This window comes from Aphelocoma coerulescens, chromosome 2 (assembly GCF_041296385.1).
Source record: "Aphelocoma coerulescens isolate FSJ_1873_10779 chromosome 2, UR_Acoe_1.0, whole genome shotgun sequence".
Taxonomy (NCBI): Eukaryota; Metazoa; Chordata; class Aves; order Passeriformes; family Corvidae; genus Aphelocoma; species Aphelocoma coerulescens.
The window spans coordinates 49,629,133-49,652,175 of record NC_091015.1 but is presented as its reverse complement, the minus strand read 5'-3'; the positions used below and the strand labels follow the sequence as shown (position 1 = coordinate 49,652,175).

General features: G+C 39.7%; 1 protein-coding gene across 23 annotated transcripts in view; it reads right to left on the bottom strand.

Annotated features, from left to right (window-relative positions):
- RBMS3 (RNA binding motif single stranded interacting protein 3) overlaps window positions 1-23,043 on the bottom strand; it is a 711,765-nt gene that overhangs the window by 250,851 nt on the left and 437,871 nt on the right. For all 23 annotated transcript variants that reach the window (XM_069007351.1, XM_069007350.1, XM_069007373.1 and 20 more), the window contains one exon: window positions 12,241-12,332. In XM_069007351.1, coding sequence (XP_068863452.1) covers window positions 12,241-12,332 — 92 coding nt within the window. The remainder of the gene's footprint in view (window positions 1-12,240; window positions 12,333-23,043) is intronic.

Here is a 23,043-nt window from a genome sequence, read left to right as displayed (position 1 = left end):
GATAAGTGTGTAGGAACACCCTAAAAAAATGTTATATTCACAGCAGCAAAATGAAGGATGCAAATGTGGTATCATTCTCCTTTCCCAATGCTTTGTGTGGATTGACTAGAGTGGAAAAAACTAAAGTGAAAGGACTCCACTCACATGGGAACAAAGGCAGACATTACAGAAGGAAAAACATTTGCAAAGGCAAAGACCACTACTAAAAACTTTGAAAATATTAAGTGAAAGACCAACACAATGGGTTGTCAAAGAAATACCAGCAAACAGGCAATAAATAGTATTTACAGGTATCATTCAATGCCTGATCTGATCCATGGATCGTTAAGACCAGGTGACTTGAGAGTGCTGTGTTTTGTAGGAGGTTTCCATCACAGTATAACGTGTTTCAGGTCTCAGCTACTACACATTCAAAGGACCTCTCAACAAAGAAATTGAGAAACCTTTAGTAAAACCCAGTATAAAGGATGAAGTACTAGACGACGCTCCCAGGAGGAAAGTGCCTAAGTTGCTACTTTTTCAGACTATGTCCTTCCGATAAGTCTGCACCAGGCTTCCCAGATGTCTTGGGATCAAAGAGAGCCAGCACAATAGTCACTTAGAGGAGTGCAGAGAGCTGCCCCTGTAACTAATCTAATTGCTCACTGACATAAAATGTTGAGCCTCTTCAAGGTACCCCTGTAAGCCAATCTGGAAATTACTTATATTCTCGAGAGAAGTAAATAGCATGCAACAATGTAATCATGCAAGATGAAACTATTTATTTAAACTTCAAGCAAAGCAAAGCAGAGTCTGCATCCAACACTCTTTTTTAACACAGAAAGCCTGAGTTCAAGAAGACTCTGAAGATTGATCATACAAAAGAGAGCAATTACGCATTTCAGCTAATGAAATTTTATTCTGAAAGGGAAGCATTTCCATTACTTTAGGCTCAGCAGCCCCAGGAGAGAGGGCAAGGCAGCGAGACCACTGCAACTCCATTACAGCCAGACTTCAACCTGGTTTGGATCAGTTCTGGCTCCTTTACCAAACCCACGATTTTACCATGTGAAATGTGCTGTGCAGCAGGAAGGCAGGCTGAAGTGAATTAGGTCATGCTATTAGGAGTGGTGACCTTTCACTGATGAACGGTTTTTAAGCAGGGGAAAAGATTTTTTGGAAGCTAAGACACCGCAAAAACCCTCACTTCACTGACTCCACATGCTGCTTTATGCTGCATCCCTGTAATAAAGCAACACAGACATATAAATGATAGCCCCAGCTTTCCATAACAAGCTATAATTGGAGTAGGTGACTAGGAAATGTTTAGATAAATGGTGGGATCATAACCTTTTATGCAAAATGGACAAATAAGTTATGGAAATATCTGGGAAACCCTGAGGCTGTGTAGCTCTACTGCAAGCCATAGGCATGGTTAAAGCAGACAGTAAATCACTAAATCTCGTCTCAGAGTTTACAATTTTGTTGTTGTTTTGGAGTTTTTTGCCAGTTTTTGCTGACAGATGGAAAAATACTGGCTGATTATGACCAAGATTTAATTTACCTCCAATTTCCTTCCTATTTCTACAGCACATTCCTAAAAAAACACACAGTATTTTATTCTCAGTCCTTAGAGTTATTACTAGCAAATAGCCATACTCCAACAGCACATATTACAAAAACACCACTGCAATACTTTTTGCTACTCATGAGAATCTCATTATATTATAAAATTTTCTTAAGATCATTTCTAAATGATCATCTATGAATGTGAGCATACCTTGATATAAATACAGTTTCTTGGATACTTATCAACTAGACATGCACAGAGTAAAACCCCGTACGTCCATATATAGACAGACAGAACTGTGATACTGCACTGGAACAACATTATCTATCAACTAAGTGAGGTAGTAAAGTGCCAAAGATACCTTTGAAGATGGGGAAGCCTTTCTTCAGGGTGTCTTCTCTTTCTTTACCTGTCTAGCAGGTAAAGACCAAAAATTATCCAACTGCATGAAGAAATGATGTCTGAGACACAGGCTTCGGTCTCACCTCAAGAGAAAGGCATGTCCACTTGTTCTGAGGAATTCAAAGCCAAGCTTTCTAGCACCAAGCATTAATTATCCCAACTCCATAGTTTTCAAGCAGAAACAAACATTTTTCTTCTTTATCTCTTTTCCTTTTTGAATCTTGATAAGAATATCAAGATAGCAGATGACTGACAAGTGGTAATCACTGAACACACCCCACTTTGTTACTTACTGACACCCAGATAAACAAAGTTGTAACCATTTTAACAAGGGAAAAATATACCTCCTACCAAATACCACATCCACATTCTAACTGTGTGTTCACACGGGGGAGGTCCAACTTTTCCAACTACAAAAATGCCTTTACAGCTGCTTTCATCAAAGTTTTCATTATTCTCTGTGGTTTTTGAGACTGCAAAGTTATGAGGCGCAGTAGAGGAAATAACCATTGCACCTCCATTAATGCAGTGTAAGGGGTGTCTTTGGTAGGTGTAAACCTTCCAGACATACTCAGTACATACCTTTGGGAGTCACAGAAAGACTCCATCTGCCTACACAGTAGAGGAACTGGCAATTTAGGGCCCCTAGGTTCTTCTACGTGTCCCCCATTTTGAACTATGACTAATAAAAGGGTAATTTTCTTCCATGAGCTCTAGAGAAAGCAGAGTATGAATATACATCTCTCCTAAATAAGGATTCATTGCACAGCATGACATCTGCTGCAGTAGCTTCCTTGGTTTAGATACGAAGGCATGTGCTGCAGCACTGCTGGTTACATCATGCCCAAGCAGGGTGTGCAAGACAAAATGGACAGGGGTGCTTCAGTAGCCCCTGGCAAAGATAAAGTCCTCAAGCTCGCTGACAGAATTGGCCAGATATTGATCCATTGGAGGCATCAGTTTCAGGTATTGTACAGCAATATGACAGATACTAATTAGAATATTTAATATTTAAGGAAAGCTGTGACCAAACAATCTGAGACTTTAAGGCAGGCATTTATAATGCCTTATTTATACACAGATGGAGGGAGTTGGGTATATTTCCTTTTGACACATTGAACATATGTCCTCGTACTTGGGGTTGTGCTTCTCTTCACTTGCTGCTTTAAAGGAATAGTTCTGTTACTTTTTTTTTAACACTTCAATTATTTCTGGGGTACATTTTTCTAAAGCTGACAGTTCTTATTTAAAAAATTGATCTTCCTAGGTTTAATCAAATATGTGCATTTATCCTTGTGCAAAATGAGGACTGCCTTACAAAGTACCTGATACCAGGCAAATGTACCCTTCCCCTACGTACCCATTTTCCCATTTCCCAGGCTGCAGCACGACACAGCATTAGCAATACTCGCCTCATGTCCAGCATACTGATATAAAATGACCCTCTAAGCTTCCTGTCAGCTCTGCCCTTGTATTACAAAGCCACTTTAACAGGCTTCACGTTCATTACTTAGCAACTGCTCCTTGCTTCTAAGAACCACATCCTTACTGATGCATGCACATCCTGGCACATCTTTCTTAAAACTGGAAACAGAACAGGGATTAAGGGAAGTTATGATTGCATTTTATAAAATCGTAAGTGCCATGAAAAAGATTCATAGGGAACAAGAGCCTTCTGTCTCTTCTGATACAAGAATTAGCAAGCAATCAATGAAATCAACATTGCAGGTCTAGAGCAAGCAGAGGAGATGGATCTCTGAAGAACATGAAGTTAAACTGAAGAATTTCTAATGGCTGGATGTTGTGCTGCCAAAATTTTAAATGCAAAACAGGCAGCATAAATTGTTTATTTGGGGGTGGGAGGCAGTTCTACAAATGACTATTCAATACAAGCTGAAGAAATCCCAAATTGCAAATTGCTAGAGGCTAAGAGACTACTCTGGGGAAGTATCCTCAGATGCTTGTCTGGTTCTTGTACTCCTCTGTTGGCACACACTCTGGTGCATTATCAGAAACAGAATCTGATATCAGAAGGAACTTTATTCTGGTCTGACATGGCCAGTTTTACATTCTTGTACCACTTACATTTATTTTGATCACATCAAAGCTAATTTATCATGACTAAAAATAGAATTCAACTGTTCATGTCATCAAAATCTCCCTTTCTGAACACAAATATATACAGGGAAAGGACTAAAAATTCGATGAGGTGCCATCATGACTCAGTATGTTGCATGTAGCATGAGGACAGCCTAATTTCATATTTTTGTACAAAGGAAAAACAGAGTTTCCTTTTATAGCGACAAAAAATATCATTCATTAGTGAATAAAACTGCATCTAAACCTAAATTTATTTAGATTACAGAAAACCACTCAGACATGTTGGTTGAATGGGAGACAGTCATTAATAAAGAAATAACGAGCAGAGTATTCACTAATATAGTAACATTTAGATATTCAGAGGGGGATGCAGAGTGCACAGGGAATATCTATGCATACTGCTGGTAGATTTGTGTTTACCAGTAGAGTGTGCACCTGTGTATTTCCAGGCTGATGAGCTGTTACACAGGCACTCACATCAGCTCAGAAGAAATGCTACTGAAGTTTGCACACCTGCTTTCCAAATCAAACCAAGTAATCTGAAAGTGGCTCAGTTTTCACACAAATTGCATTGCTTTTATGAAGCTCCGTCTCAGTCCAGACTAAGTGGGACCCCAAAAAGCATGCACATATCCTCCTGCTGGTGATCATATGAATCATCATGCTAGATACAATGAATTTTTGTTTCTCACCTTACAAAAGCATTGTCCTCAGGCTGATCTACAGAAGAACATAATTAAATGATATGCCACTGAAAGAAAGGCTACGTCCATTTTCTACCACAGTAATATTTTCTAAAACCACAGTTTTCTGATCATTTCAGAGTGTGCTGGGTTTTTCCTGGTGAGTAAAGCTGTGCTTACTGAATTTAGAACATAGTTTTGCTCAGTCTGAGCTGCAGATTCCCAAGCTGCATAGTTGTGGTTGGATAACTTCTCCGTGGGGCGTTTGGAGTTTCCTGAGTATGGAGGCAAAAAAGAATTAATCTGACTCCAGTGTTTAACTCATTTGCAGGACTCAGATTTCCTGTTCTGCAAACATAAAGGGTTTGCAAAGAGTGTGTCAGAGCTTCCAAGATGTATAGCTATGTGAGTGCCATAGATAGAGAGCCCCATTCTTCTCCCCAGCTTAGATTGCCAAAGCTCTGTGGATTTCAGCTGTATTATTACCAATTCAAATGTGTTCCAAGTCAGAGGAAAGTCAAGAACAATGTGTATTTATGAAAAAAGGCCAACTCTTGTTTGGCTGAAGTTCATAACCCGAAAAGAACCCAGTAATTCCACTATTCTTCAGCCTAAAAGCTGGCTACATTTTTCAGTTTCAGCATCTGTTCTGTGGTGCAAGGCATTAATAGCATGGAGGTGGATATATTTACTGATTGTTTGTATTTTAATTTTCAAAGGCAGAAGAATGTTTTAATGTTAGATGAAGTTACAGTACGAAAAAAAATCAAGTAAATCTAGAAACTAAAGCAGCACTTGAAAAGGGAAGGAAAATACCATGGCCAGGTCTATCTGAGGTGATAGCTAGAGAATAAACATGACTGTGTGTGCTTTAAGATTTTCTAAGCTAACTTAGCGGTTAAGAAAGATGCTGAGCTACAATTTTTGGGAACAAAAGAACATAGTACTGACCTAATTCCTCTCAATTAGCCAACAGTAAAGTTCCATTCACTTTCAGAGAGTAGAATTATGTCAAGTTAAGCACTTTTGAAAACCCCCAAAGAAATTTTTGTTTATAAATTTGGCAGGTGTGGTTCAAATGCTGTCGATGTGCATACCCTCCTTCATGCTGATCTACATGTTTTTAGGAGCAACACATGCTAGTGTGAAAGGATTGCTGGATTTTAATACCCCCAGGATTACTTGATGTTCTTTCAAGAATTGCTCAAGCCAATACATTCTCTATGGGCTTGTGAACGCACATCAAAAATCAGGAAAAGGATCATAAGATCATTTCAGATTGGCTACCATACAGTTCTCAGGTAGAAGCATGAAATTTTCAAGGCTAGATAAGACTAGGAAGTGCTTCCACTGATGTCATATATCTTTGATATCACCCTAATCCATCACTGTTAGTGCAAAGCTGCTCACTGCTTTAGTCTTGATTGTCTAGGACGCTCATAGGACACTGTCGTCTGCTACTGCAGATCTTCTGAAATTTAAAGTTAGCACTTTGCTAGCACATCTGTGATTTGAATCCTGAATTTAGACAGTGTTTCATCTGGGAAAAAAAAAAAACAAAAAAACAAACCCACAAAAAAAAATTCCAGGTTTTGAAAGACACATCTTCCTAAGAAATTTTGAGATAAAACCTAACACAAACAAATAATTTAATCTGTCAATGCTCTTGCTTTGTCAATTATTATCCTTTAAGGAATGGAAAAATATCCTATATTTACAAAACCTGCACTTAAGGGCCAGCTCCCTCTGGGAAACTATGATTCCCCATTCCAAGAGCAAAAGATAGTTTATGCAAAACACAGGTAAGCAGGCAAGAGAGGACAGCATGACTTTGATAAGCAGCAGTACATGAAATCTGGAACTTCTGGTTAGTGCTTCTGCAGGATGCCTTTGATACAGTAGACTTGGTCAAAGAAATCAAAGGAGAGAGACACTTGCACGTCTAATTTCCATATCTAAACTGAACTACCTCTCATTTCCTTCCAGCTATAACTTTTCATTGTCATCAGGATTGTTACCAACTCAGCTCAGTATTGGTCAGCCAGCATGTGCTGTGAAAAAGCACAGGGAGAGATAGGGCACATTTTAGGAAGATAAGAGGAGAGCTCACTGGAGAGTGCTCCACACACATACACGACGCTGTGTGCGCCAAACGTCTCTGACAACTGTTGCAGCAGCAGCAGCCCACGCCTGGCTGTGCAATTCATTCAGAAATGGCGTGGAAGGTGGCCAGCAGAGCCATGGTCTCAGCTTCTCCTACACTACTGAGCATGGCGAGGTTTCCAGAAGCACCAGCCCCTGCTCTAGCAGCAATCAAAAACAGTGTTTTCTAAATTGCTGACACAAGTATTTGACTTCATGGAGCAGTTTGTTGGGGATGGGAGATCTGATAATTAAAGCACAGGAGTAAAACAAAGCCTGACAATTTCAATATTGAGCTCTAAAACTCCTAGAATCCCATTTTGATTTCAAAAGGAAGTTTAGCTCAGTCAGTTAACCACAAATATTATCAAAAAACTCAACCAACCAGTATTCTGAAGTTTTGTTATCTAAAATTTGCATACATTTCAATCATGAGTTATGAAACCAGTGTATCATGTGTATAGGCCATATTTCGTATTTTGTAAGGATAGCATTCTTATTATTTTCATGAATTTTTAAACAAACAAAACTTTTCATTAAAAATCTAGATTAAAAAAATATTGGAAAGAAGGGTTTTCACCAGAGTTTTTCTATTTTAAGGATCAGCCCTTTAGAGTATTGGTGTCTAACAGAGAAAAAAAGGGAAGTAATTTAAAAGAAGAGAAAATGAAGCTGAAAACTAAGCAGACAGAATGAACTTATTTGGTCAGCTGACTCATACCAGAGCAATGCTTAAAACCTACGCGAAAGTCTGGAAAATAAATAAGATTCTTCTGTGGGATTTCCTTTTCCTTGGTCCTTGGAGAAAATCTATTTAACTATACAGCAACCAGCTCTCTGTTCCTCTTCAGAAGCTCTTGTGCTTGGCTCTGTTCTGTGGGAAACAGCTCCCTTTTATCTTTCACCTAGATGGTGATTACTCCCTTCATTTAAGCTTCTGCGTGATGGAGAGATGAGGAAAATATCACACAGGAAGCAAAATTACTTTCTGCAATTCCCTTGTGGAGGAAAACACATCAGAGCCTACTGGCACAGCCCTTTTTCAGAACCAGTTCCTGCAGTGTACTCTCTAGACAGCAATTACTGCAGCAGAGTAGTAGTAGCAGAAGAAATGGTTCCTTGGACTTAGACAACTGCCAGCACTAATTAAATATTCCTTCAACGTCCGCATTTTTCACTCGGGTCTTGAGGATGTCTAAATGCATTATAGGTACAAAACGAAAACCCAGAGAAGACACACGTCATCAAATACAGTTTTAATCCTTATAAAAGCAGGATTGAAAACACTTCCTTTGTGAATGTATTTGTTTCAACACTCTTGACGGGCTGCTAGGTATTAAAGAAGTTCTTAGATACTCTGCAAGAACCCACCTTCGCCTGAACTTCCACATTATGCAATCTTACAGCAGATTAGAACTGGAAATAAAAAATGGTAGAAGACCCCAAAAGTCTGTGAAGGTATAAACTGATTGCACAGTTCAACTACAGGCTGACACAAGCTCAGATGCTCAAAGTTATTTAAACAGCAGACTTCTATTGATTTTTCAGGTGATTTAGACTCCTTGGCATCATTAAAACTTACGTATAAAGTACATTAAGAAGTGTCCTCATGAATGTATAATTCTGGATGAAGGACTATTGCAAATCCCAAGAATAGATGTGGCTACAGATTTTATTAGAACACTGATACATTTTTCATGTGTACTAGGCTTCCTTGCCTACTTGTCTGAGCCAACTCCCATATTACTAAGATTCTCCTTATTAATTTTCCATATTCTGTCTATAATATTTTTCTAGGAAATGCAGGAAAGGAGCATCTGGAAAAACCTAAACTGATATATAAATCACGCACATAAGCAATATTTTTTCTGTCATGTTTCTGTAGTCCCTAGCACAAAGAGACAACCAAATCAATAATTCCTGTGAGATCATCCAGAGGCATATCATTTGTGCCATTTTTAGTAGGAAGACAAACCCAAAAAACACCTGGCCTCTATGAGCCTGAACAAGCAGGCACCACATACATACAAATGAATCTGTATGTCCAAAGGCATGCAGGAAGCACACAGCATAATAAGCCAGGCCAGCTAGGAAAACATCCCTCAGCAGCTCCATAGCATTAATTCTTCTCAAAAAATTAAATTCTTAATAAGCACTTTTGAAAAAGATGGACAACTTAGATGAACTTTATTGGACACAGGACAGTGGCAATAGTAAAAACTCCTGCTTCATGTACCTATGAGAGAGAAATGCTAAAGAAGCCAGGTGAGGACACATGAGTGTACAAGAGCCTCACACAATTTTCCTATGGGTGGGAGGTTGTGTGGGTCCCTGTCCTACCAAGTGGGCAGCTGCCCATGGGCCCATGAGACCTCATCTCCTCAGCTGCCACACTACCTCTGCAGCCACACCTCTGCAGGCACTACCTCTGCTCTTCCTCCCCCAAATCCTCTCCTGCCTGCTTCAAACCAGAACACAAAGAGAGATTCAGACATGTTTAATGGTTGGGGTTTTTTTCCCTTTGTGGGTTTATGGGGTGTATTAGTCTCGACAGAACAAGTTTTCCAACACTGATGGGACTTGGAGCATCAATCCACCAGAGTTTAACCTTCTTCCAGACGCAGCACTCTGAAACAAAATCAGCCAAAATGGTATCCAAATGCTATTAAAAAAGAGGGAGGCGGCTGTATTTTAGCATTGATAAAATGAGTATACTTTACTCAAGTCTCCACAAGATACTTCTGCTAGCCAACATGGGAGGGGGTTCAGTTCTGCTTTTTGTTTTTCAAAAAAGATTCCTGGATTTCTATGAGAAAAATTATATTGTGTTAAAACTGAGAAAGAACCACTCTTTCCGAGAAAGATTTCTCTCCAGAAAAACATCACAGACAATACCAACACTTCAGCACACTACCAAAGAAGGCCAGCACATAGCAAAAGTTGGCCAATGCCTCTTTCACCTTTATTCAAAAGCATCCACAGCTGGACTGAGATTATTGACATTTGCTGAACACAGGTTACAGTCTGTCTTTCCCTGGTCTCTACACGGGGCAGTCTCACTGCTTTGCAATGCAGAGTAAAAGACAGAAGACATTGACACTATGAAAGGATGGCACACAAAAGGTTTAGGGAATTTCTTCAGACTTAACTCTTTCTATTTTGATTTCATTTGAGAGCCACCATTCACCTCTAATTAAAGCAGCTCTTGAAATAAAACTGCTCTGGATAAACTTCCAGAAATGCAGGCTAAATTACTGTTCTGCCCCTTTCCTCAAACCTCTTCTGAGCCCTCGCTGGTAAATCAGACACTGGCAGGTAACACTGTCTTTCAGTCCTGTTACACAACTTGGCTTCCAACATGTGCAAGAACTAACTTGTTTCTCCAGATAGATTTGCTTTCCCAGGCTCCTGCCTTCTCAGCAATGTGAGGTACTTTGTGTGGAGTCATCTCAATTTCCTTTGAAACCCCATTTTTCTAAATACTTAGATTTTTTCAGAGATAAGAAAAGTCAGTTGTATATTTATCTTGAGCTATCAAGCACACTAAAAAGAATCTATCTGAGATTCCAGGCACCATGGCTAAATAATAAAAATACAGCCAGTCTTATGCAAACAAATGTGTACACACCAGCCGCCTCAAAATCTCGTACGGCAAAAAACTACTGCCACAGATTCCCCAGAAAACAAACCAACCAAGGGTTGGTATAGCCCTTCCCACTCTGAAAACATCAGGCTTTGCTTTTAGTCCCTAAATATTGGACAATCCAAACCACAGTGTTTTAAGTCACCTTCCTTTTTTGTATTTCCATGGACACAGGCACTGCCATTGCTCATTGTTCTGAATCATGACAACCCCAAGCATAGATTTATCTTTCAATCCTATCTTTAAATCTATAATTTTGAATCTATAACTGTACAGTTTTATATGGATTTAGATTTTTTTATAGATTTATATAGATTTACTCCTCTCTAGAAATGACTATTTGATATCAATCATTAGGACAAAACGTGTCTCCTGTCTTTGGTTTCTTTTCCACAGCTTGACTAATGCATCAAATTGCCTATATTTTAACAAGGAGATGCTGTATATCTGAGAAATAAAATAGCACAGTCCATAGCAGAAGCTCACATTCTTCAGCTTGCCATCTTTTACCCATTTGAAGCAAATATTTTTTATCACCATGTGTCAATAAAAACTAAGAGCCAATAAAACAGCCTAGCTTGCATTGTGGGGCACTCTTAAACAGAAATACATGGATGTCATCCAGTTTCTTTCAGGCACAGTGAGTGTAATTCAGTAGAAAGCAAAAGAACCTCACTTACCAGCAATGATTTTTCTCTGTAAAATAAAAAAAAAAAAAAAAACCACAACACAAACCAAAACAAAACTATGTTTTCACTAAGACATCATTGAAAAACAAAGGTTTAAACCACCAGCATTCTTTTAAGTGGAAATCTTCAAATCTGATGGTTGTTTATTAGTTGATTTCCCTCTTTTTTTCGTAATTACCTGTTTGCTTTCACTGTTTTAGATTCTAGGACAGCATCATTTCTACAGAGACTAAATCAGGCAATATCAAATGCTTTTTGTGATCCTCTGGTAAGGCATTTTTAAAGTACAAAACAACTGCTATTTTTGCTGGCTGACACAGTCTAGAGCCCAAAGACACATTATTCCACCTTCAGAAAGGGAACAGCTGGACCACACAATGGTCATTACTATAACCCCTGTCTCCCCATCAGCCTGTTTGCCTGGGGACAAAGGACAATTCCAAGAGTGACTAAGCTCACTGCGCTTGCTATGGCTCCTACAGCCTCTCTGAACAGATGCCAGTCACCTCCAGACAACCTTTAGCAACTATTCTTCCAACCTGCTACACTTCCATTTATGACTTCAAAACAAAAAAAACCCTCAACAAACAGGAGAAGCCAAACCTAGGCAGATCAACAAGATTTTCCTTATGCTCAGTCAATCACTCCTTCAGAGAAGCCTACCAGCCATGTCAGAGAAGAGTAACTTTTCCAAAGCAAAGGAACCAAATGAAGCCAACTGCTAAGTGGAGAAAAGGCAACTATCATCCAGCAGTTGGCAAAAAGCATTTGCAATGCTCTTCCCCTCCACTGCTCTGTCTTACAACCCTCTCCACAGAGAGGGGCAGAGAGAGAATCGGATCAGAGCCCATTATGTGAGACAGCTCTCAAGAACACAGACAAACCATGGGATGAACAAGGCGCTGGAGCCAAAGGATGAAAAAATTTTTGGAATAAGCAATCCAAAACCTTAAGAAAAACAGAAGCAAAACAAATCCTTGGAAATTTAACCCAACAGCTGAAATAATCCTGCAATAACATGGTTCTTCTTACCTTTGCCATCTGTGCCTGCACACCATTTGCTTTGAGAGATGCTACTGCTTTCTGTGCTGCTGCAGGACTGTCAAAATCTACAAAACCATAACCTGAAAAATAAACAGATAAATACAGATTTTCACTATTATCCATGTGTATGAATGAGCACAGATAAAGCTTTTATTTTTAAAAAGAAGGGAAATCTTTCCATTCTCTCATATTGTCTCACAATCTTCCAGTAGCACTGCCACCACACCTCTATTTGTCACTTCTTTTCTCCTCAGCCTAGTGGGGTTTAAGGGAATGCATTGACCCGATGCTTCAAAGTGCCTGAAGATATGAAGCAGAGGGGGAGTGCAGGCAGGTCTTTGTCTGTCCCAACAGATAAAAGGTCCCTGAGAGCTCATGGGACTCTGGTGCTCTGGAGTCCTGCCCCATCTCTTCCATAAGAGGAGGTAACAGTATGGACCTTCCTGGCATACAAAGCTACAACTTGCAATGGCTGGTTTCATGAGAAAACAACACTCCTTCCCCTGTCCCTTGAACCCATACAAGGATTAAGCCTCCGAAGAGGAGGGCAGCAAGTCTCTGTGGCAGGCTGGGGCCATCTGTGCAGGGGCAAGGAGAGCAGCCTTCCAGCAGGTGGGACCAATTCAGGGAGAAATCCCAATGTTGTGCTCTACAGGCAACTGCCAGATAGCTCTAGAAGATGGTGAGATAGCAAAGTTTCAGCTTTAGTTAACCACATCCCTTTCATCCCACTGCTCTCTGTACTGGAACAAAGGACAGATCCCTGCCAGGAATTGCTTTGGGGTATCATCTGAACAGCAGCCTAGTGAGGTTAGATCTTAGGGATTGGCAAGGGATAATCACCTGCTTTTAAGTGGCTTTCTTACTCCTGGTATTTGCATTAGTTTAGTATATTAATCAGCCAGTCACTTCCTGTCTTCTCTTCTTCCCTCTCCATTTTTTTCTTCCCTTAACCAGCAACATTGGTATGTTCAAGCAAGCCCAGTGCTGTTAAGCCCCTACTGGACAGCAACAATGCTGAAAGTATTTTTATTTTCCTTTAAGACATAAAGTAAGGGTAAGAGGGCAAGGAATGGCCTTTTCACAACTTTTGAAGCACTGAGCTCTCTCTGATCTTCAATAACATTCAAATGTCTTGCTCATAAGGATTTCAACTGAATTAGGAAGATCTAAAAATCTCACTGAGCACCTATTTAGGCAGCTGCATATATTTCACAATCCATCCAGGGAAAACCCCTACATCTTATTAAGCAATTACAGTGCAGGTAGGCATGTGCTGCTCAGACAAGCTGTGGCCAGGGGCCACATCTTTAGCATCTCCCTGGAAAGCCATATGGATGAAACTGAACTGCCTGAAAGCTTTAATAATATTAGCACAAGCATATTTATAGCTTCTTTGCAGACATCTCCATTTACTAGGTCAATACACATCCTACAGGAGGCAACCACAGATATGATTTCCTGCTGTATCCATTTGTATTTCTTTTCCCAGCCTTTCCTCCTACTCCTGGGAGACTTCACTGCTGTCCTCTCTGCACCGAATCTAGGTATAAGAGTGTGTGCTTGTGATCACCTTGCCCCTCAAAATACAAATATCCCTATTTTTATTTTTGTATGCATGCATTACTCAATGCAGGGGTTAGCCCAATCATGAAAGAATTTTGTGTACATGGATGTTTTTGTTTCTTGGCTTAAATCTCATTCACAAAGTTTTAAGAAAATTAAAATAAATAAGAAAAAATAAACAGACAAAATTATTAAAGAAACTGCTGACTTAAGGAGCATGAAAAGCACTACTTTGTAGCAAAGTCAAGATCTGAACCTTTCTGTTCTTTTCTTTGCTCAGTTTTCTGTTTTAGTTTGTTTGGTTGAGGTTTTTTTGTTGTGGGGAGGATTGGGGAGATCTGTTTGATAGGGTATTACTACAGATTGAGGGACACTGTGATAGAGACACTGACAGATTGAGGGACACTGTGATAAATCTAATAAACACTAGAGCTTGATCAGCTTGGGGATGTGAAGAATGTTTGACCTTCTCTGATTCCCTCATTTGATTTTCCCTTTTAACTGCAAGCCACTTTTAAATCAGCTTGTTCTGCATCGCATTTTCCTTTGCAGCGCTACCCAAGCTCTCTTCTCACTGCAGAGCAGCAGTAAAGCTGATGCTGCTTTGAACTAAAGCACATGCTACAAGAGAGCAAGAGTCCTCCCTGGATTTCTCCAGTGCCTTTGCCCTTCGGGAGAGCAACTTCTGGAAGGAAGGAGGAGATACAATTAGATGCAACTTCCATTTTCCTGTGTGAGAAATCCTGAAAAGAAGCTAGAGCTGCCAAATGGGAAATCTGAAATGTCTTGGGAAGTCATGGGATGGCTTGGATCAAACACTGAGAGAATTACTTTTTAGAACAGTGAGGTGGTCTTCTCAGGAGACTAAATTTTTTTTTTTATTTCTCACCGTTTCCATGCCCAACAACCAGGAGCAGAAGTGCAAAAGTTAAGTTTTAACATTGTCATGAAAAACAGATAATGGAGTTAGATTTTTATATTAAGCATCAGTGTACAGTGCAGGCTTCACGTATGAAGCAATAGAAAGGAAATTATTTTTAATGTGACTTTCCAGACAGCACAGTAAGTATTCACATCTAAGTTTTGCTTATAAATATAAACCAGAACATGTAAGAACATTCCAGCGTTGTATTACAGATACCAGGTATATCTAGCAAAATAAATTATTGAAGAGTAACATCAGTCCATAATATCTAAAACCATGAATATCTTCTAAGCATTTTTGAGTAGGCACAAGGGGCTATATGACCATATCAGAGATCCAGTGAGAGTCTTGAAACAAAAAAAACATCTTTAGCTGCCCATTATGCATTCTAGTATTACTACTCCCTGCCTCACTGCAAAGTTGTTCTTTTTCCTTCCCTCAAGCTCATTTTCATTCCAAGTATCTTTTTGTAGCCCTCCCCCCTCCTGACACATCTCTCCACCACACACAGAACATCAGGACAAAATCACTCCATGGCTGAAAACCCGTCCAAAGAACATCAATCTGCCGCAAGGGAAGCCAAGTTCCCAGGCTGTTTGAGCATTCAAGTATCCTTACAAGAACCCTGCAATGCTATATAACAGAAAACCAGGCATGTTGCCTTTTTGTACAGTTTCCGTTCTTCCACACAGATGTTTATAGTCTATGTTAGTGACCTACACCAACATATTTCATTTGTTTATAATCTCACTTCATTTCTGTGTCTCGGGCAGTAACTAAATAGCGTTGGTTTTTCTGTTTGGGTTTTGGGGGTTTGTGTGTTGGGGTTTTTTTGTTGTTTTGTTTTATGTACTTGGCTGGGTGGATGAAGTTTAGCCCCCACAAAGGCTAAAACTGGGTCTTGGAACATCCCTTCAGTGTTCTCCACAGTGTAAATGAACCTCCAAACTCCCTGTGCTGAGAGTTCTTTCCTCTTGCCCAGGCTATGGCTGAAGTGGCTTGTGCTCCTCACCAGCAGAACTGGGCTGCTGTGGCTGCCCCTGGCAGGTGCACCGTGGCTGCATTTGGCTGCTCCAGCATCTATCCCTGCTCAGATAACTGTTCCCTGGCTCCTCCTGGGAAAAGGTAGGAAAATGGCTGGAGTCATCCCCGGGAGGAATTCAGATCAGGGTCTGCCAATCAGACGCTGCTCTAAGAAAACATCTACATTTCTTTTTCCTTCTTTAAAAACAAGTGCAAGCCCCACCAGACTGTCCCTCTTCTAGACTCAAATTCCACAGCTTTTTTTTCTTTTCTTTTCTTTCCCCTGCATTTTTATTGTGTGTTCACTGCCTTGTAAACATTCTGGTCAATGGATTATACGTTTTTTCCCCCCAGCTTTTATGCAGAACATAATGAAAAACAAACTCAGATTCTAAACCAGGACCTTCAGACTATGCTCACAAAAATCCATGACCACCACAGGAAACCAAAACCAAAACTATTTCCCCTTTTTTCCTGAAGCACCCTGACATTTTCCTTTAAGAACTCCAAATACAAATAAGGAAAGCAATGTTGCTGCTTTGAGAGATGGGAATTGAACTTAATCACTAACGTGAGCCCCTCACTTCAAATGTCCTTACACTGAGGGTGCCTTTGGTACTCCAATGCTACAAGTACTCCAGGATCCTGAGGTCTATTTTGTAGAATGCCATATTACTGGTTCATACATGCAAGCACACACACAAAGAAACCCAAGGACAAGACTATCTAGAATAATTGTTAAACCTTTCCTTTAAGAAATACAATGCCTGTAATTTTGTACAGGCCTGATGCCATTAGGGCTAAATAATTAAATTTAAGAAATAAAACCAGTATGGGTTGGCTTTTTTTTTACCTGTGGGGGAAAGAAAACAGCTAAGCATCAGCAAACTCAAGTTTATAGCTAGCTGCAATAAGTGCTACCCAAATACACTGGCAGACACTAAACATCTCCGTCTCCTATAACCTAAATGGCTGGGGGCCTCCCAGTCTCAGTTTCTCAGTTCCATAATTAAGCTTGGCAGCAGGTTCAAATGAATTAAAACTGAATGTCACTATTTCCTCAACAAATCCCTCATCCTTGTTTTTTCTTACTTGTCAGGAGAAGACCAGCAGAACAGCAATTAGTGGTAAGCAGTGCAGTGAAAAAGAACCAAGTATACACTAATTAGGTCACTCGCCAAACACGTTCATTTCATTGGCAGATTTAATCAATGTTTTCCTGAAATGTCTTAAATCTCCTATGCTAATTTAAAGTTTTGTTATTGTTGTTACTTTAAACAGAGATGGGATGCCTGGAGATTTTCAATTGCTTTCCACAAATCCATTTCAAAATAACAACCCCTTATATAGTATATCATCAAAATTTCGGCACAGGTTTTAGGAAATGGCCTCTAATTTTATGCCAACATTTTTGTGCCTGCAAATACCTATGGGTGCAATTTTGTGGATTTAAGTAATTGCAGGTGTGTAGAGCTCTTAGACATCAAACTCTGAAGTGCCCTGACTGATTGGGTACTTAGGGGTAATGCCAAATAATTTAAGGGACTGCCTGGCACTTGTGGTTCCCAGAATTCTCACGAAGTGCTGGATGGTGGCACAGAGAAAAGGTGAGCTCCCACTGGCACACATGGGCTTCACACTTCCCCTCCAGGAAGCTTTGCTGGTGTAGTGACAGGAATGAGAGCCTTGCTGCCTTTTTGGAGCATTGAGGCAGCTCCCCAGTCGCTGCTGAAAGCAGCATTAGTTACTCAAAGTGCATGGGAACAGAGGTTTCAGGGTGTCCTGGGAGCTTGGTCCCCCAATTAATGCTTACAGCTAGCACACCAAGGTGCTTTTTTGCATGGAAGACGCTCCGTCGGCAGTCGTCACTGTTGACGCCATCGGAAAGGGAGCTGTCACGGCTGCTGAACTAATCTGCACCACCCCAGCCTGCTCTGCCCTCCTTGCTGTCCTGACTACACACCCTCGAGTCCTCACAGCGGCTCCATCCTTCCTGCTGGCACTGCCCCCAGAACCGGCTCGCACACGGCACCTCAACCACCAATGGGTTTGAAAGGACAACATGCAGCCAAGCCACAGCTCTGCAGCCACCTGATCGCCCAGGGTCAAAATAAAAGAGAAAAACAGTGCCGAAGAGCAGGAGAAGTGAGGAGTGGAGAGCCTTGGCATGCTGCTGAGCTGGAGCTCTGCAAAGACAGGAACCTCTGGTGGGGGGCTGAGAAAGGAGAAGCCATGACAAATGAGGGAAGATAAGCTGGGGATGAGCTCTCAGCCTGACCCTGACACAAGGCCAAACACCCCATCTGACCTCTGACCAGGTGCTGCTTTAAATCACTTGAATTCAAGTCAACCAGTACTCTCTTGTTTTTTGGCTCCCACATGTCCACACAGACACAGGCAGGAGAACTGATGCATCCAGCCAGGAGTCTGGCATGGAGTCTGGGCACTAATTCAGCTGGTGTTCCTGGGTCACTAATTGTGAAAGCACCTAAATACTGATAGGGAATTCACACATACTGAGGAGCTCTTCTGGTTCCACTGATATCAACAAACTCACTTCACCAAAAGAGTTAATGCTTGGTTTCTGTAAGTCCATTTTCTGTCCTTCCTGACAGATGGAAAAGGCCAATTTTCCCAGGCAACCTCCACTCCTGCCAGGCCCTCTGTACCAGGGGCTGACATGGGCATTTAAGGGAAGCTGTGGCAAAACAGGAACAGGAGCTCTTACATTTTACCACCTTGAAGATCTTAACTTGGTCCCAATGACTCCTTTTGGCAGCGTAAGATTTGTGTAAATTTTGCGTAATAATACATAATAGTGGAGAAACTTTTTGAAGACAAACACAAATTTGCTTGTGTGTAATTACAATTCCATTATACCTAAACTTTTTTTCTAGGTCTGAAGACCAGACCATTTGGAACTGTCCTTCCCACCAGCACACAATGCCTTTTTAATGTAAGAAACTTCCCAGTCCTTGTTTCTGACCATCTAGAATTCAATACATCAGATCTGAAATCCAGAACAGAGAAGACTGAGCATATCATACAGGTTTGGTCTTCAAGGAGTGTAGAGGTTGCTTGGACAAAAAGGAGGATAAAGTAATTTTAAGAGAGTGCTTGCTTTTTTTTTCAATGTTTGTGTTAACATTACTTAGAGATTGGAAATTAAAAACCACCCCCAAAAGGAGATGTGATGAGGGAGAGGAATACCCTAGGGTATTCCTGCAGCCTAGGGAAGAGGCAGCAGTCAAAATTACTTCATGAATTAAGAAACCATGAATAGAATATATCACAGATACCGTATTTTAACTTTTTTATATCACCTCCACACATATCTGAACATATATATGCATACATTTGAAGACACAAGCACAAAGTTTTGACACAAACACTAGTATAAATACACAACTAAGCAAATATATAATAATCAGAGAGATGTTTCTCCTTCACACTTAGAAGAAACGACTAGGATTTCACAGAAACCTAAGTTAATTTGAGTTGTAAAGTTCACTTTTGCCCAGCATTTATTTAGAGTGTCTCTTAAAAGGCAGTATTTCTTCTGACAATCAGGTAGTCTGCAAAAAAAAGTGATTATCTAGTAATTTACTATGCAATTTTCAGACATTGTTTTATGCTCAGATAAAGAATCAAATTAAAGTTTTATAAGCCTTGGAAAATTAGAGTTAGCAAGCAAAGAGGTTGAATCACCCTTGAACACAAAATTACCGAAAACAGCTTTTTCTTTCATTGTTCAAATTGTGCTAAAATATTCCTACAGCTCCAAATGCTCAGAGTAATAGTAAAATAGTCTACATTATTACTATTTTTAAATCTCTACTTTATAAAAATGTTCTCAGTGGCTAGAAAGTGGTGAATCATCACCTTTTAATTAAAACAGCTAATATATAGTTAGAAAAATAATTGGAAGTGAAGAGTCTTAAATGCAAGAAAGAAAAGATAGTCCCTTCATTTCTGATCACTCCCCAGAGATGCACCTACATTGTTAAGTATGCATATATAGCTGGAGTTTTTTTTGTTTGCTTTAGCTTGATATGGAAATACAGCACAAAACTGTCACTTTGATTATGTTCCTGCAGTGATTTCTTTTGCCTCTTGTATTATCTGAATCCCCTTCATAACAAGAGGACTGGGGAAAAAGCAGCACCAACTAACACAGAATTTTTAGAGGTCTGTTTGCAAAAACATTCTTAATTTGAACATTCAATTACTTTGATTTAAGCAGCGTGTGTATGAATACAGGTTATTATTAATTGCATTGAGTAATTAATGATAATATTTTCATGCAAAACTGAAGTATGGAACTCCTGATTATCTTTTAATGTATTTTAAACTGCTTCAAAATTATTTTCATCAATCTCCGATAAGTAAAGGAAACAGTACAAAGAAACCTACAAAATTTTGGTATGTGGGAAAGAAATACTGATACAATAAGTAAGTAGCTATATGTGTATGCATATTCACGCCTATTTTTCTGGAAGTTCATGCTTCCAAAAACTTAGTCTCTGAAGGAACAGAAGCAGATCTCAAAACTGACAAAAGCTCTTTGTGAAAGATGGTTGCAATAACAACAGTGAGGGGGAGAGGCATAAGAAGTTATGAATTTAGCAAATATACCTATCAAGAAAACAGTATTGCACTTGACTACCCTCTCTCCATTTACACTGCATTCCTGGCAATTCAGAACTCCAAAGACTAGCAACTGAAGAAAATTCTAGAAAAAGAACAAACGTAGCCATAAAAATCCAGATTTTGCAAATGGCAGAACTCTATTTGTTTATCTCTAACAATAAGACAAATGTTTGTGGCCTTAAAAGCGAACCTACATGTGAGTGAGTACTTATGGGTAGCCCTAATTGCAACACATGACCAGCACAAACAGGGAGGCCTAAGACTTTGTGAGGACCTGTCAAAGAATGAAAATCTTGGTGAAAATGAACTGAGAGGAAAGTTGAGAAATATTTACAGGTATTTGCTAACAGCGCGAACTTGTATTAATCACACAAAACCAATGATGGAAAATTCATTGCTCAAGTTACTAAATATGGACTGAATAAAGAAGAAAACATATTGTAAATTTTGCAGTGGCAGAAGGACAAGAGATAAATACACTTTTCCATCTTTAACTTTTGAAGTAAATCTCTCTGCAAGTCCCATTGATCCACTGTCAAAATACAAAATGAAGATTAACTCTATTTTTAAATACAGGGACAGTTCGCATCTGCGAATATAAATGAATGTATGATCCAACATTATAGTTATTTACTACCATAACATTTTTATCAATATATTAGTTGTATTATATAATCATTAAGGTTATTTTCACTAGATTTGTTTAGCATGAGACATTCATTGTGGCTCTGCAGCTGAGCTAAATTTCACACTTGAAGCAGCGATTGAAGAAAGCAGAATGTTCTCCCAAAAACAAGTACTCCAAGAGCAGTGCTTAGTTACATATTTACATAAAAGGAAGGGAAGGGTACAATAGCTGTTTCTTTCCTTGACTGAAGACATACTCAGTGACTCACAAGTGATAATATTTTGCAATACCCAGAACAAAATAGCCAGAATTTGCAGTTTCATATTTAGATACCTGCTTTGAGATACAGTTACGGTATCAATTAATAGCTTCCCTGAAAAACTTAAAAGGAACCCTTACACCCAAGACTGAAAAAGGGTTCACTTTTTAAGCCACTATTTTTCATATTCACTTTCCTCTGATTACAGCGACGTCCAGATGCCGAAGTTTCAAAATACCACAAGAAAGACTGTTTTCTCGGTATTTCCAGACAGCAGGAAACACTGACACTCTCACGAGAAAGTCTGTTCTTCTGAGGTTTCATGCTCAGTTATGCAGACTCCAGAGCTTTACTTAGCTTGGATAATGTTTGGGTAAGATATGAAACCAAATCTCTTGAGATTTGTCCATCACTTATTTTAGACCTGAGCGACTTGAGTAAAAAACCTGGTGTAGAGAAACAGTTTAGAAAAAAAAAATCATTCAGCCATTACTTCGGAAAGCTCCCGGTGCCTGTGTAAGACAACCAATTTTCTCTTCTAAATACGACCTCAGTTTACCCAAAGCTAAGCAAGTTAACATCAGCTGTTCACCAAAAGGGCACATAACCTAAAAAACTATGAGACTAATTCCAGCTCCTGCGGACTAGTTAGAAATGAATGTTAACACTGTCCTGCATCTCTCAGGGTTGGTATCTGGCATGGTGTTCTAGCAGGCATTTATGGACAGGCAAAACAGAATCAATGGGTGCTTTACTTCCAGTGCACCAATGGAACCTATGGAAGACAGCAGTGAAATACTGGGGAGGGGGATGAAATCTCTCAGCAGCCAACTCTTCCAGCACTCATTTTAAACAGTGATACTATTCTAGGAGGCAAAGGAGGATGTTGTATATCACCCAGGGCTCTTTGTCAGAAATAACATATTCCATTCTCTGCCTCCCAACACTGGATTGCTCAGCAATCTTAACATTAAGTAACTGAAAAACCTTGCAAGTATGAAGAAACAATATGACAAGAGAAGATGCACTTGGTGATCACACTGTGATTACTGTACTTTATTAAAAATAATTTTCTTTTCAGTATGTTTTGACAAGAAAATAGAAAGCATCTTGTGCAGGCTTCAGGAAATATTAAAATAACCCAAGGTGATGAACGTGTTATTATCCAGTCTGTTCCAGAGGGAGGATGCTCAAGTACTGAAATGGTTTTCATTTCAAATACACATTCATTTTCAAGACACCGCACTTGAAAAATTGGACTGTATATTTGTCATACAGTAAGAAGTGATAAAGAGCACAGCAATTTATGTTCTTTATGCAAACCACTTGTAATTCAGAAAACAACTATAGTTTCTAAAAGGCAGCAAAGTGATAACACTTTCCCAAGAAAGTGAATTTTTTTTTCATGCCAGTTGGCCAATTCTGGCATGTCAACCTTTGCTGTGATAAACATTTTGGATAACGCAAAGAGCTCCTATTCCAACCCATCAACACTCATGATGTCTTGGAGCTTTAGGCAGAGATGAGCAATACCTTCTGAATATTTCATAATTCTAAAAAAAGGATCCTGATACCACCGTCACCATAATGCTAAAATACTGATGGCCTTTGAGCAAGAGGTCAATGTGCTTTCAGTAAATGACTGCTGCTAACAACCAGCATTACACCTGTGCTATGGAGGAGAAGCACAGCAGAGACGGGCAGCACAGAGCAGGATAAGCCACAACACACAGGTGAGAA